Source organism: Eucalyptus grandis, chromosome 3 (genome assembly GCF_016545825.1).
Source record: "Eucalyptus grandis isolate ANBG69807.140 chromosome 3, ASM1654582v1, whole genome shotgun sequence".
Taxonomy (NCBI): domain Eukaryota; kingdom Viridiplantae; phylum Streptophyta; class Magnoliopsida; order Myrtales; family Myrtaceae; genus Eucalyptus; species Eucalyptus grandis.
The window spans coordinates 16,993,330-17,006,763 of NC_052614.1; the positions used below are offsets into that span (position 1 = coordinate 16,993,330).

General features: G+C 36.5%; 1 protein-coding gene across 3 annotated transcripts; it reads right to left on the reverse strand.

Moving 5' to 3' along the window:
• Positions 1-3,469: 3,469 nt before the first annotated feature.
• On the reverse strand, positions 3,470-7,084 carry LOC120291235 (putative uncharacterized protein DDB_G0277003). Of its 3 annotated transcripts, none has more exons than XM_039308321.1 (10): positions 6,907-7,084; positions 6,692-6,761; positions 6,158-6,286; positions 5,989-6,052; positions 5,823-5,904; positions 5,523-5,607; positions 5,178-5,234; positions 4,736-4,849; positions 4,269-4,399; positions 3,470-4,165 (listed from the first exon to the last, which is right to left on the reverse strand). In XM_039308321.1, the coding sequence occupies exons 1-10, from the start codon at positions 6,987-6,989 to the stop codon at positions 3,766-3,768; spliced, it is 1,215 nt and encodes a 404-aa protein (XP_039164255.1). In that variant the 5' UTR covers positions 6,990-7,084; the 3' UTR covers positions 3,470-3,765. The 3 variants fall into 3 exon arrangements, with proteins under 3 accessions (XP_039164255.1, XP_039164256.1, XP_039164257.1); XM_039308322.1 differs by having other exon boundaries at positions 4,269-4,339; positions 6,907-7,081; XM_039308323.1 differs by lacking the exon at positions 4,736-4,849 and having other exon boundaries at positions 4,269-4,339.
• Positions 7,085-13,434: the final 6,350 nt, after the last annotated feature.

Sequence of the window (13,434 nt, forward strand, 5' to 3'; positions counted from 1 at the left end):
CGCCCAGTTCTAGGTATTGCAGATGCTGGTTTTGTTGTTGTTTGATTTAATATGGACTTTTAGGGAGATGGTGGGATTTGGCGTTTGGGTCTTTTAGTGTTTGACTGGTTGGAACGTAACTTGCTTGTGCAGCCGAGAATCTAAAGGGTTTCAAAACCATCTTCTGGTAGTGGTATGGCATCTTTGACCCAAAACCATGTATGGATAAGAATCTACGGTTTCCAGAGTACCGTGAGAACTACTTTTCGGTTGTGGGACGGCATGTTTGACTGAAACCATGTAGGAAGCTGTAATATTCTAAATATTTAAACTATTGAGAAATGTATGATTTAAGGCTCCATTCATTTTACAAAAATAAATTTCAAGAAAATGTTTTTTATATTTTTCACAAAAATGAACTGGTTGGGGAAAATATTTTTCATCAAAAAAAAATCTTTTAAGATAGGTGAAAATATTTTTTGTTTTTCAGAAAGAGGAAAATATTTTTTATATCTCCTTTCATCTCACTTTCTTTCATCAAAAACCATTTCCTTTTATTTTTATTTTTAATTTTTAAATAGAGTTTTTATTATTATTTTTTTCTTTTTTTCTTTAAAAAAAAATTCATTTCTTCTTCCTTGACCAGTCACTAGTTCCTTGGCTAGACATCGGCCACGGTGGCAGTCAACGATCAGTCGTAGGCAAGGTTGAGCCTTGCCCGAGTCGGTCGTAGGCAAGGTCGAGCCTTGCCACGGGCCGACAGGGCTCGACATTACCAGATTTCGACGAGGCTAAGCTTGCCTAACCAGCATCGAGCAAGCTGAAATTGATGAGGCTTAGGCTTGTTGCCTCAAGTGAGCTTGGCCTTAGGCTCTAGGCGACCTCAAGCCTGTGGCCGGAGAAAAGAAAAGGAAAAAAAGAATTAAAAAGAATTAAAAATTGATTAAAAAATATAATGATAAAACAATTATTGAAATGGGTGAATGTAGCAAAGGATTTTCCTTAACAAATAGTGGAAAACATTTTCTAGTTTATTTTTAAGTTTCAGCCAAATACTATAAAATATTATCATTTTCCTAAAAATGGCTTAAAGAAAAATATTTTTCAAAAATATTATATTAGCCGTGAAATGAACGGAGCATTAATATTTAAATATATTAAGAATATCGTCTTGAAATAAAAGAAGAACAAACCAAGAAAGTACAAGAACGTGGGATGGGTCACATTTAGTAGGCAAATTACAAAAATAGTTTTAAACTCATGCCAATACCAATTTTAATATATTCATTCTAGTCAATTTTCACTAAAGATTATTGACATTATGGAGTACCAAGTAGAATTGTTGGAGATGACTAGACTATTATTTGGCGAATATTGACCAAAAGGACCACATTTTAATTTTGATAAATTTTTATAACTGAATTAATTAGGCTAGAAAATTATAGCTAAATTAACATTTGTACAATGCGTCTCAGATTGATTGGATAATTTGTTCTAACCTTAACACTGATGGGGGCATCCTAGTGCAACCCGAGGTTGGACCAGGCACTCTCGAAGATTAAAACGTGGAGATTGGTTTTGTGGTGCGTTTCGGGCCAAGGGAATTGGTTAATCAAAAGTTTGGTCTGGAAGAAGAGAGGACTTTGGAAAGTTGACAGCGAAGCTCGAAGCGGTCGGCTCACCTGATGTTGAATCATCAGACAAGTGGTAGTGCCGAAAAGGACAGACGGCGAACGCTGAATCTCAGTCAGTCAGAAGGTCTAGAGTGGTTGGAGAGAGACGTTGACACAACTCATCATTATGTCCCGTAGCGGCCGTACGGCATACTATGAATTTGGACACACACGAGAGATCCTTAGACGGTGTCTAAAATCAGCAACAATCGATCCCCCTATAAAACTGTCCAAAATCCTAAAATTATTACATTTCTCCCTATTCAATTCAAAACATTACAACTTTGTTAATTAAATCCTAATTTTTTTTCATATTTTATCAATTGAGTTTATTAAGTCAATTTTAATAAAAAATTATTGATGTCAACATCAATCATTTTATAAAATAAGATAATAATTTTTATATTTTTTAAAATTTCTGCTTTCATTTATTTTCTTTATTTTCTTTTCCTTTTTTTCCTTCCAAACCCAACAAAAGTCACTAGCCAACCTTTGTCGGTTGCAGGTGAGGGTGTGTCAACCCTCGCTAGTCAAAGATGAGGGCGCCACTTGATGCGGGTCGCGAGGACCTTGCCAAACATGAAGCTGTCTCCATTTGCAAGCGAGGGTTGCAAAGTCCTCACTATCAACCCTCATTAGACTTGGTAAAAAAAAAAAAAGAGGCAAAAGAAAGAATAAAATATAGAAAAATCAATTTTATTTTTAAATTATAAAAAAAATATTTACATTAGTACTAACCGTCATATGTAACATTACTGGCTTCCACGTCAACGATTTTCTAATTAAAGTTGATCAATGTACTTAATTGACAAAATATGAAAACATTTATTATTTAATTGACAAAATTGAAAAGTTTGAAATTGAATTGGTAAAAGTGCAATAATTTTAGAACTTTTTGGTCAACTTTCCCATCGTTCTTTTGTAGTTGACGCCTTGGTTATTCCGTCACAGTTGCCCAAAATCATATCTTGGGCAAGTCCCTCAAGAAATTTCATGAAGACAACTTAAGAGGTAAGCAATATTCTGCACTGAAAGACTTTGTGAAGTATCATCTGCATTTGATCCTTTTCTGAAGTACATGTCCTCCTTAGCACAGCATGCAACAGGGTTAGGTCGCTGGGCATCTCCTTCGTATCACTGCTATTCCAGACCTGATATGGCTTCAACAGATCATTTGGATGCGATAGCAAGCCAATGATTTTTCCCCAAGGCTGATGAGGAGGTGTCCTTCGACCAGTTCCAGAAATGTCAAGCCTTGCCCTCATCGTCGGGCATCAGAATACTTTGCATTTCACAGAAGGATTGGCAAAGAAAGCATCATCAAGAAAAAAAGGGCCAGGTTCTTTATTAGATGTTATCTGCAGCGGCGTTTGCTTGTGCAAAGTGTGAAACGACGAATGATCATTGGATTCACTGAAAGGAGACGTGCAGCAAGGGTTTAATTAGCACAAAGAACACCTAATTCTTGATGGATCTGAGAGGCAAGGCTTGTCAGCGGTCATTTACCATACCAGAAAGGGAGCATAATCATCATCAATGGGTGGCAGGACCAGGGACCTGTAACCGTGAGGACACCTCGGACGATCCAGCTTTCGTGGTGCGCCCTTTGAGCATTGGCCGTCCAGAGGTTGAATTCGACATCGGCTGCCCAGAGGCCGATATCGACATTGGATGTTACGTTAGCCAAAAGACCCATCAATTTCGTTAGCCTCTCACTTTGGCATCAAAAGGACATTCAACTTTCCAGCAATTCACAACACCGGGGAAACAGGGGTCAGCGCATCCGATTACAGATATACAAGCCCCATAACTCAGCGTCCTCAAAAGAGTTTCATTCTGCTATCGTCCAACAAAGTATCTTGCTGTCGAGTAAGCATCATTCACACCAGTGTGGATGTAGTATTTCCTCTCAAAACTCAAAATTACTACAACAATGCTCGCTATCCCTACAACAAATCACATAGGCCAAGTGAAAGTATAAGAGGAAATGTCTCAGAAATGCTCTGACACGGATCACTATGAGGACAATGCGCAATCCTTGCTTGCGTGAGTGTGCCAACTCGAAAATGGGGCACAAACTATTCCCATTATGGTAAGGTACAAACAGCGAGCATCATTTGCTTGAGAGCTTGAACAGTCGCATGCTCGATCTATTGTATGATTGCATGTAAGGAAGCAAACTGGCGGGTTGAAGAGTTCCGGTCAGGTCTGTGATGGCAAGGTTTGCCTCGTTGACTAAAGCAAGAAAGTGATCGAAAGTATTGGCATTGCGGATGACGGATGAAATGTAAGCCATCGGATGCTCAGTGGGACCAGCATTTCCTGCACTGCTGCAAGCTGCCACAACATCATGGGAACCACATCCATCGCTATAATCATGTGAACTGCCAATTGCACCACCGCAGCCTACTCCTGGGAGTCGTGAAGATGACTTCGTTTTATCCAAAAGAATGGAGAGCATGCGCACAAGGTGTGGCAGGCACAACGGGTCGTATATTACGTCTGCACCTAAGCTGTAGAAAAAGAGAAATTCAGCTTCACCGACTGATGAAAAGAGAAAACAACTCTCACATTAATGCTCAACAGAAGAAGTGTGTTAGTGGAGAAACTACTCACATTATATCCAGTTTCAATCCCTGAAGTATGCTCTCAGATGCACATTCCCAAGGCAGGTGTAAACATTTTACCTGGGGCGAGGAAATGATATCAATTTCAGTTCTTATTCCTCCAATTTGCGCATGGTCAAACTGCATCAGGATCCACATGATCGCAAAAGATGAATATTTGGATGGACCTCATTCAAAGTCTGCGTTTCTCAAGAAAATCAAATTTTTCAATAAAAAAGGACAAACCCCACCGCTATCGAGGTAACCAAAGGACTAACAGGGAAGTCATGCAGCAGGACTACTCTTTTATGCTAAAGGCATTATCATAACGATATCTTCCATACCAATGAAAGAAATATCTATCATGAGATCTAAGAAGGAAAACTCTGGGGAGTGTGTTTGTGAAATATGAAACTAAAAACTCGAAAAAATGCGCGCTTAGGGTGGAATTGCAAGGATAATGACATGATCACTCACAGAATCTAAAAATTCCGAAGTTACTGGCTCATCATCTTCCGTGCTCATTTGATTCATCTTCAAATTAAGCTTCATGTTGCTTAAGGTTGATAGGTCACCATCGCTTAATATTACCTGCATGAATACGGTCAATTTCTCAACCGCTACTCATGTATCATCATGAAACCATGTCCAGAGTGGTCAGGCAAGTTTGTATGTGTGCTGAAGGACAGATCACTCATTTCACAACCAAATCAGCTTTTGATATCCAGCTCACAGGAGCAAGAACAATTCCAAGAACCAAGTACAGCAAAAGAGTTGTGTGCCAAAACCATAGCGAGCGCAACCCTAGCATATCTACATATACTGATTGATGAATTAAGAACAATGCATAAACATATGAAGGTTCAGCCAAAAGCAAAAGAACCTAAGTAGAAAGATGCTTGAAACTCAAGGACAGTACCTTGGAAGCTTTCACGTGGGAGAGACAGATACCAACTAAGCCAACCCCCGAGCCAACCTATGTCCAATATTCTAGTCAGTAACTGAAATCAGTTCTAGTGCATGATATATAAAGTGAAAACAGATCAAACTAATCAGATAAGGGGGAAGGGAATAGAAGGCCAAGTGATTATCTCGATCTGATGAATCAGATTGCTACTACAGAAAAAAAAAAATAATGGGGTTGGCAAAACTTTTATAACGGAATGTCTACAAGAGAACCAAATCCAATGTGGATAAAACAAGAAAATTGAACCCATAACATCAATGTTTATTTGAAAATTCTGACGCACTTCTGACAGCTTACTTCAAAACATGTTTTGCTGGAGAACATATCCGGAAAGGAAAGTATGAACTCTGACAAAAATAGACTGGCTGGCCAGATCGAGCACCTGATGAGAGAATGGACTGAAAGCTAATTTCAGTCAGCACATTAATCCACACAATGCATGAGACAATAAACCATCTGTGTAAATTGTGCTCTCTTGCCCAAAAAAAGAAGAGTATACATCCACGTCTACTCTAATTGAACAAAACAAAGCAAGCATATGACCCAGGACAAGCATTCAGTTCTTCAGAAATATACATGATTCAATCCCATACATACCCTGTATCTCCTTCAAGCATGTTGAGAGAACAATGCAGAGGAACCACCATTTTCCTTACCATTGCATCCTCACAATTTGCATCTAGGAAATAATTAGCGAAAGATTCGGATGATGCATACAAAAAAAACTCAAGTGAAAAAAAATAAACCTGAAAAAAAAAATTACCATCTGGGAAAAGAAAAGAAATATATTTCAAAGCCCTCACATTCCCTTTGACCGTGTTGTCATCCTAATGAAAAAAGACTTCGTCATAGGTAGCTTGAGGATTAATAAGTAAAAAGGGAGAAATGGGACACATTATTCTGTAAGGAAAATTAACGACAATAAGCTTTACCTTTAAAGAAATCATGAACTCGCTGTACAGTTCATACAATTCATCTAGCACGTCATCACGATTAGACTCAATTTCCAATATGAGCTTCTTCAAGAAGTTTTTCAAGTACGGAGCATGACATTTGCCAATCTGCATCAACACATCACCTGTTCAGAGAACTACGCAGTAACAATCCTTCACTAAAATAATGCAGCCAAAACAGATGGCAATGAACCCGGTACTCAAGAACTAATGCATGAGCTAGTATTAGTAAGCTAGAGCAACAATTCCAATAGTAGCAACATGAACCATAACTTCCACAGAAGCATATAATCATTTTGGCTAAGTCTATATGGTGTCAACGAGTATAAGAAAACATTCACTTCAGCAGAAATGACACAGAGGAAACACAAAAGATTGTTCTTTTTTTGTCACTTATATCCTAAACCGACGTCAACATGTGACCTGAACCCAAAAGACACTTCAGTTGGGACATCCTCTTTGTTTCTTGCTTTGGGTTCTTGAGTTTGGGTAGAGCCCCCAAACAAAACTTACAGCTTTACTGATGCAATGATCCCAAATGAACCTCTGAACATCCACCGTCACGGACCCACCACCGAGCGATCTGGGTCTCGAATAGAAGAGACAACTGCGTCAAATTCAATGCACACGGGATCTAGAGACACTAAAGACCGGGCGAAAAGGAATATATAAAACTGGTCAGCTCAGTGAAGCGCGCGCAGAGAGGGAAAAGCAGAGGAAGATTTTACCTCGCGTGCGACATCACGCAGTCGGTGGGTTCCATGGCGAGAAACGCGGAGACCAGATGGAGACCCGCGGTTTGATTCTCCATCTTGTTCAAGAAAATATTTCTTCACGCCTCTTCCTCTGCAACACCCTCAACAGGACAGGAGTGATGGGCAAGAGGAGGGAGGGAGCCAGCGAGAAGAAGAGATGGGTTTGGATCGGTTTTTCGGGTTCGGGTCGGGCTTGAATATGAAATCTGAAATCCGATTATTTAGGCACAAGAAAATCCGAAGTTCATCCCAAATTCATGAATACAGGTAAAGACTTCTACCAATGTATCCCTTGTTTATGTTCATTTTTAGATCTATAAAATTACCACAAATAAACTCATCTCTTTTTTGAAGAATGTGCTTAACTCAATTTAGATTTACAAGATACATGAAAAATGAATCGGATGTGTTCCATCAGACGATTTAAATGATTGTCTTAGAAACCTACCTTTTTAATCCTTCCATCTATCTACGTGAAGGCAGAGACGCATGATTGTTGGATCTTTAAATTCACTAGATACACCGATGAAAAAGAGGAGTTTGAATTTTCAAGGTCATAGGATTGCGAGAAAAGTGGGCAACTTTTTTAGTTACTTTTATGAATTTTCAACATATTCTTTTAACATACCAATTAAATGATTTTATTTTGATGTAAAAGATCGGTCAATTTGATACATCCATTTTATCTCTGCTGTATCTAATCAAACTATAAAAATTCATGGCGTGGAAAAAAGAGTTAATATATTAAAAAATCTCCATTGTTTTAATATCTCCACTTTTCAATAAATATATTATAAGAAATATATACATATATATATATGTATATATGTATATATTCCCGGACTAATGGCTTTTGTTATGCTTATACAATTGATTCTTACTTGAAAAATGGCATCAAAATTTGTATATGCATTATTTACGTCAATTTGTATTTGAAAAAATTATAAACTTGAAAATAGGGCATACTTTTACTTAGTTATTTAAAAGGAGATTGGGATAAGATCAACCACAATCAATTTTTCTTTTATGTTGGAATGAAAAAATAAACACTTCATTCGAGAGGGTGTGAAGTTGGAAAAATAGAATTATAATTTAGAAGTAGTGAAAATAGTAAATGGTTATATGAATGTTTATACTATCTAATTATTTAATTTATTTTCTAAGTTATCGTGTTAGCAAATGAGATATTGATAATGAGGACGTTTTTCAAAGAAGAGAGGAAGTTTTTATTAGGTTTGGAATCATTCCATGGAGACATCGACAGAATCTGGGTATCAATTGGTCTCTGCCCTGGAGCTTACTACAGGTAATTTTCCTTCTGCTTCTCTTCTCAGCACATTCCTCTGTTCCAAACTTCCAATGTGTGCCTGCAATTTTTTTTTATTGCTGGAGGGGAGTCTAGAGCAATTTACACTTTTAAGTATCAGTAGCAGAAAATTCGCCCCACCTCTCCTTGCATTTATTTCCTCGAATCAGCGACGACACGTTCTTGTCTCCTTTTGAATTTTGTCAGAAACAATGGGTAACACCACTCCTTTTCTGTCATCTGATGTTCATTTTTCATTGCGGCAACCTGCAGAAGTACTTCCCTCCAAGTCTCCTGAAACTAGTTCGATAGGTATTTTGATACAATTAAGGCAAGCTTATGCCAAATCTGAAGAAAATGCAAAACCAAATGAGGGATATTTTGGCAGAGATATAATAGCTGGTGTGGCTGTGAGGATTGCTCCCGCGTTCATATATGCTCCAAAACGATGGCAAAGTGTGCCATGTGATCCTTCTCTTATTGAGTCGTCCTGGCCAAAGATCTTCTCTTACTCGTTTGTTTGGGCTAATCTGAAAATTCTCTCCTCATCTTGCTGATCAGAGGTAGACGGCAAGATAGGTTCTGGAACTTTTATACAAAAAATGGCTACATTTAACATGGGCTGGTGTTGTTTTTGACACAACAAACTTGATGTAGTCGGCTGACGGGGACGGTGGTGTCAGAGGACGTAATTTGCTGTTCAAATTAGTGCAAGTTCAAGTTTCTCACTCTGTTTTCTTCTCTACCTCATGATCTTGGAACTAATAATATTTTCTTGAACTTGACGTAGACATGTAAACTGCACGTATAGGTAAGGATGGGAAAGAAACCCGCTTTGTCAGATTAATTAGCCTTCGACTTTGCTCAATATCTTGCCATTCTACTTCCCTGTGCATAAGCATGTTACTCCATGGCATGAAAAACACTGCTCTGCCAGAATCTGCATGATTGTTGTAATTCTGCGTAAACATATCGCTTCCTCAACCCAACGTTGATGAGACTGTAACTCTGAAGAGCCATTATTTTCATTTTCTTTCGCCAGTACTATTTCTGAAGGCCCTTTCTGGTACTTGGGATTATATTCTGTTTTATTCTTGTATGTGACTATGCCGAAAAAGACCCTCATATATATATTGGTGTCAGAAAGTCCAAAATGAAGAAGCTTAAGCTATTAGATGGAGGATGACTTGTATATAAGGCTCAGACAAAGCCGTGCTGCACTTGGTTGAGTACTGGAAATTGTGATGCTTCCATTTTAAGACTAATCTCATGGACTTGAGCATGGAAGGTCGTGGGCTCTTGGCTTACAGAAAAAAATGTCGCAGGTTGCTGTATATATGCAAGATGTGGAGAAAATGTTGCAGGCCAATTTGTCAATGCTTATACGGATCTTGACATTGCCGTTATAAAAATCGATTCCCCAAGTTCTCCCCTTTCGACAGCAGAAGTTGGCTCATCTAGTAAGCTTTGTCTTGGGCAATAGCCATGGGCAGTCACTTTCCCTTCAGTACACTGTTACGCTCGGGATTATCTGGTCATTCAGCTTGTACTTACAATTTGACCAAGCAATTAGTTTTTGCCCAAGTTTTTGTTTTCCTTAGTTGATTGTATTAGCACAAAAGTGCAGACGTATAGTTATTGGTTAAAGGGTCAGTTCCTTCCTTCTTGTGCTTCATATAGCTGCGCTCGTTTCAGAAGGAATGAATTGGGATTTCAGAGGAATGCCCGTGGAGTATCTACACACAGATTGTGCAATCAATCCACTAAGATGCAACCATTCCTGTGTTGGCCTGCCTGTCTCTGATTGGTTTGTGTTTCCTGCTGCATTCACATAATCAATGTTAACAGTAGTACTAGGCAGGTCTATGTGCACTTGCTGCAATATCAGGATACTGGTTATGGTGAAACTCCTGTATATGTGTTACATCAATGTGGGGAGAATATAAATTATAATGGCAATCAGTTATATGGCCACCAGCTATCATCACGTAGATGTTTATGATGCAGAATTGTAGACCTTACATAATACCAATGCTGAAAGAGCATCTGGAGTGAGCTTTGCTGTTACCGGTTGATTCTATTTCAGCAATTGACACTGTGTCTTAACTAACACTTTTGAGCAATACTTCCTTCAAATCGAGAATTAGGACCAAACGCAATGCACATATGCTAACTAGAAATGGCCAAGCACTCCCCTATTTTGATTAAGTAATTTGACAAGAACCAACATGAAAGAAAGCACGTGACGACAGTTACTTTGTTTCTTCCATTTCGATGCTCTGTTTATTTTAGGCGAAGTACGCACAGTCTATAACGCCTGGCACACTTAAGTCTATAACTTGCAAAAGCTTGATGCACACTTAAGTGCCACTTTTTCGAATGGGGCACTTAAGTGCCACCTCCGGCGACCCTTGCCGGAAATCCTACGTGGCAATATTTTATTATTATTATTTGCCTACGTGGCTCACGAGCTCTCAAATCAAAGCATAAAAATTAAAAAAAAATTAAAAAAAAATTAAAAAGTTTTAATTTTAAAAATTTCAATTTCAAAAAATTAAAAAAATTAAAAAAAAAAAAAAGAAAATTTTAAAAATTTAATTTTAAAAAATTTTAAAAATAAAAAAAAAAAGAAAATTATAAAATATTTAATTTTAAAAAATTTTAAAAATTAAAAAAAAAAGAAAATTATAAAATTTTAATTTTAAAAATTTAAAAAAAATTAAAAAATAAGAAAATTTTAAAATTTTAATTTTAAAAATTTTTAAAAATTTTTAAAAAAAAAAAGAAAATTATGAAAATTTTAATTTTAAAAAATTAAAAAAATTTAAAAAAATAAGAAAATTTTAAAAATTTTAATTTTAAAAATTTTAAAAATTTAAAAAAATTTAAAAATTTTAAAAATAAAAAAAATTTTAAAAATTTAATTTAAAAAAATTTTTAAAAAATAAAAAATAAGAAAATTTTAAAAATTTTAATTTTAAAAACTTTAATTTTAAAAAATTAAAAAAATTTATTTAAAAAAAGAAAATTTTAAAAATTTTAATTTTTTAAAAATTTAAAAATTTAAAAAAAAATTTAAAAATTAAAAAAAGGGGGGCGGGAGGCGGCGGCGGTGGAGGTGGCGGCGGTGGGAGCCGCCGACGGCGGCAAGGGAGCCGCCCGTTTGGCCTCCCACCCCCCTTTTTATAACTTTTTATAATTTTATTTTTTATAATTTTTCTTAATTTTTAAAAAATTTAAAATTTTCTTAATTTTAAAAAAAAAAAATTAAAATTTTCTTAATTTTTTAAATTTTTTAAAATTTTCTTAATTTTTTAATTTTTCTTAATTTTTTAAAATTTTCTTAATTTTTAAAATTTTCTTAAATTTTCTTATTTTTTAATTTTTTTTTAAATTTTCTAAATTTTTAAAATTTTTCTTAATTTTTAAAATTTTAAAATTTTTTAAATTTTTCTTAATTTTTAAAATTTTTAAATTTTCTTAATTTTTAAAATTTTTTAAATTTTTAAATTTTTCTTATTTTTTTTAAAATTTTGAATATTTTAAATCTAATTTAATTAATTTATATACTATTATTTACAACATGAAAGAAAGCACGTGACGACAGTTTTTGTTTCTTCCATTTCGATGCTCTGTTTATTTTACTTCCTCTCTACAGCTATGCACTCGACATTCCACCAAAAACATTGAGCTCCAGGCCCCCACCCCCAAACGCAACAGCAACCGTCTTCCTTCTAGTGAACACGACAACTTCTGTCATGCTATTGACCGTCGGCCTATGCTCATAAGGAGCACCAGACGCCAACAGGGGCTTCGTCATACTTCCGGACATTGAGCATGATGACCATTCTTAGACACATGCGACGAGTTTACATACATCTTCATATGCACAAGTACATACATGGATAAAAACGAACAGAGCATACAAGATTGGGCACGTGTGCAGGGCTCTTGCCGCCCAGTCCAATCCCAATTGAATATGCCTTAAAACAGATATTAGAAAAACGAACAGAGAGGATACAAGATTGGAGGAAGGTTGGATCACTTGAATTCAGTTTCTCTGCAGCAATCTCATGGTCCATTCTTTGGCTTGCATAATTATCTGCTCACAAGCTTTGATAAATGCCGTCTGTTCGCTTTTACGAATGCCGGTGCAGCAAAATGTGGCGAAATGCTCACAATTGTTATTTATGAGGCTGTAGTTGCCAAAAGTGTTGTTAGCGTGAAGCTCGCTAGCCTTATCGATGACTTCATGAGGCAAGTCGGTACATAATAACATGGTGCAAGTTCCCCACCTTGCAAGCATGAACCCTAATAATGGCCACTCATATTCATAACAATGAAGGGATCAGAGTTTATTGCCGTCCTGCCGGAAGCAATTGATACAAGTTTTGACAACTCCACGATTGATGCTCTCCTGGTAATCACATTTTGGGCAAGGTGACGAAATTTCTTGCTTTTGGCAAGTCCTGAATAATGATGGGGCTATGGTTCCTTTGCTCTGTGTTATGGTGAAATGAATCACATCGCTCTTGCCGACATAGATTCCTGTCATACATAAAGAATCAAATGTTAATTCCAAATGAACAAAGATGAATTTTTTATTAGGGATGATCCTGTGCAAACTTTGAAACTTGCTAGAAATAATCACAAACTTATGTTTTTGACTCGGCATGTGGGCCAATTTGGCCCAAAAGGATCATAAATCTAAATAAGTTTTTAGTGGTACATGTAATTAATGCACTTAGTATATTTCCTCATGAATTATGCTTAATGAGTGCTTCGAGAGCATTTGTTAACAAAACCTATTAAAAAAGAAATTATATTCATACTCAATTCCTTGAATGTGAAATTTAAGATTGCATATTTTGATACACAAGCCTTTTCTTGTAGTATATATGATCAATGTTTGGAAAATTGAACTTCGTTTTGCCATACATGCTTGATATATTTTAGAACCCTTTGTTGACTTGACTTACGTTATGACGGATGCTATTTATAAAGAAACAAATGGACCTAAAATTTTCTAAGTACTAGCAATTCCCTAACCACCCAACATCGGCCCTTCAAAACCAACCCACCACCTTGTATATACCCCCATCAGAAAACTCATCCATCGCCCCAACCTCTTCACACACAAATTCGCTCACCCATCACTCATGGAAGGAATCGAACACAAGATCTCAGCTGTCGAT

Bases quoted from the DNA above. Each gene is read 5' to 3' on its own strand.
- LOC120291235 (XM_039308321.1), bottom strand. From the start codon at position 6,989: ATGGAGAATCAAACCGCGGGTCTCCATCTGGTCTCCGCGTTTCTCGCC. The intron at 6,762-6,906 runs GTAAAATCTTCC...TTCGAGACCCAG, and splicing joins TGCGTGATGTCGCACGCGAG to ATCGCTCGGTGGTGGGTCCG. The intron at 5,905-5,988 runs GTAATTTTTTTT...ATTATTTCCTAG, and splicing joins TTCTTTTCTTTTCCCAGATG to ATGCAAATTGTGAGGATGCA.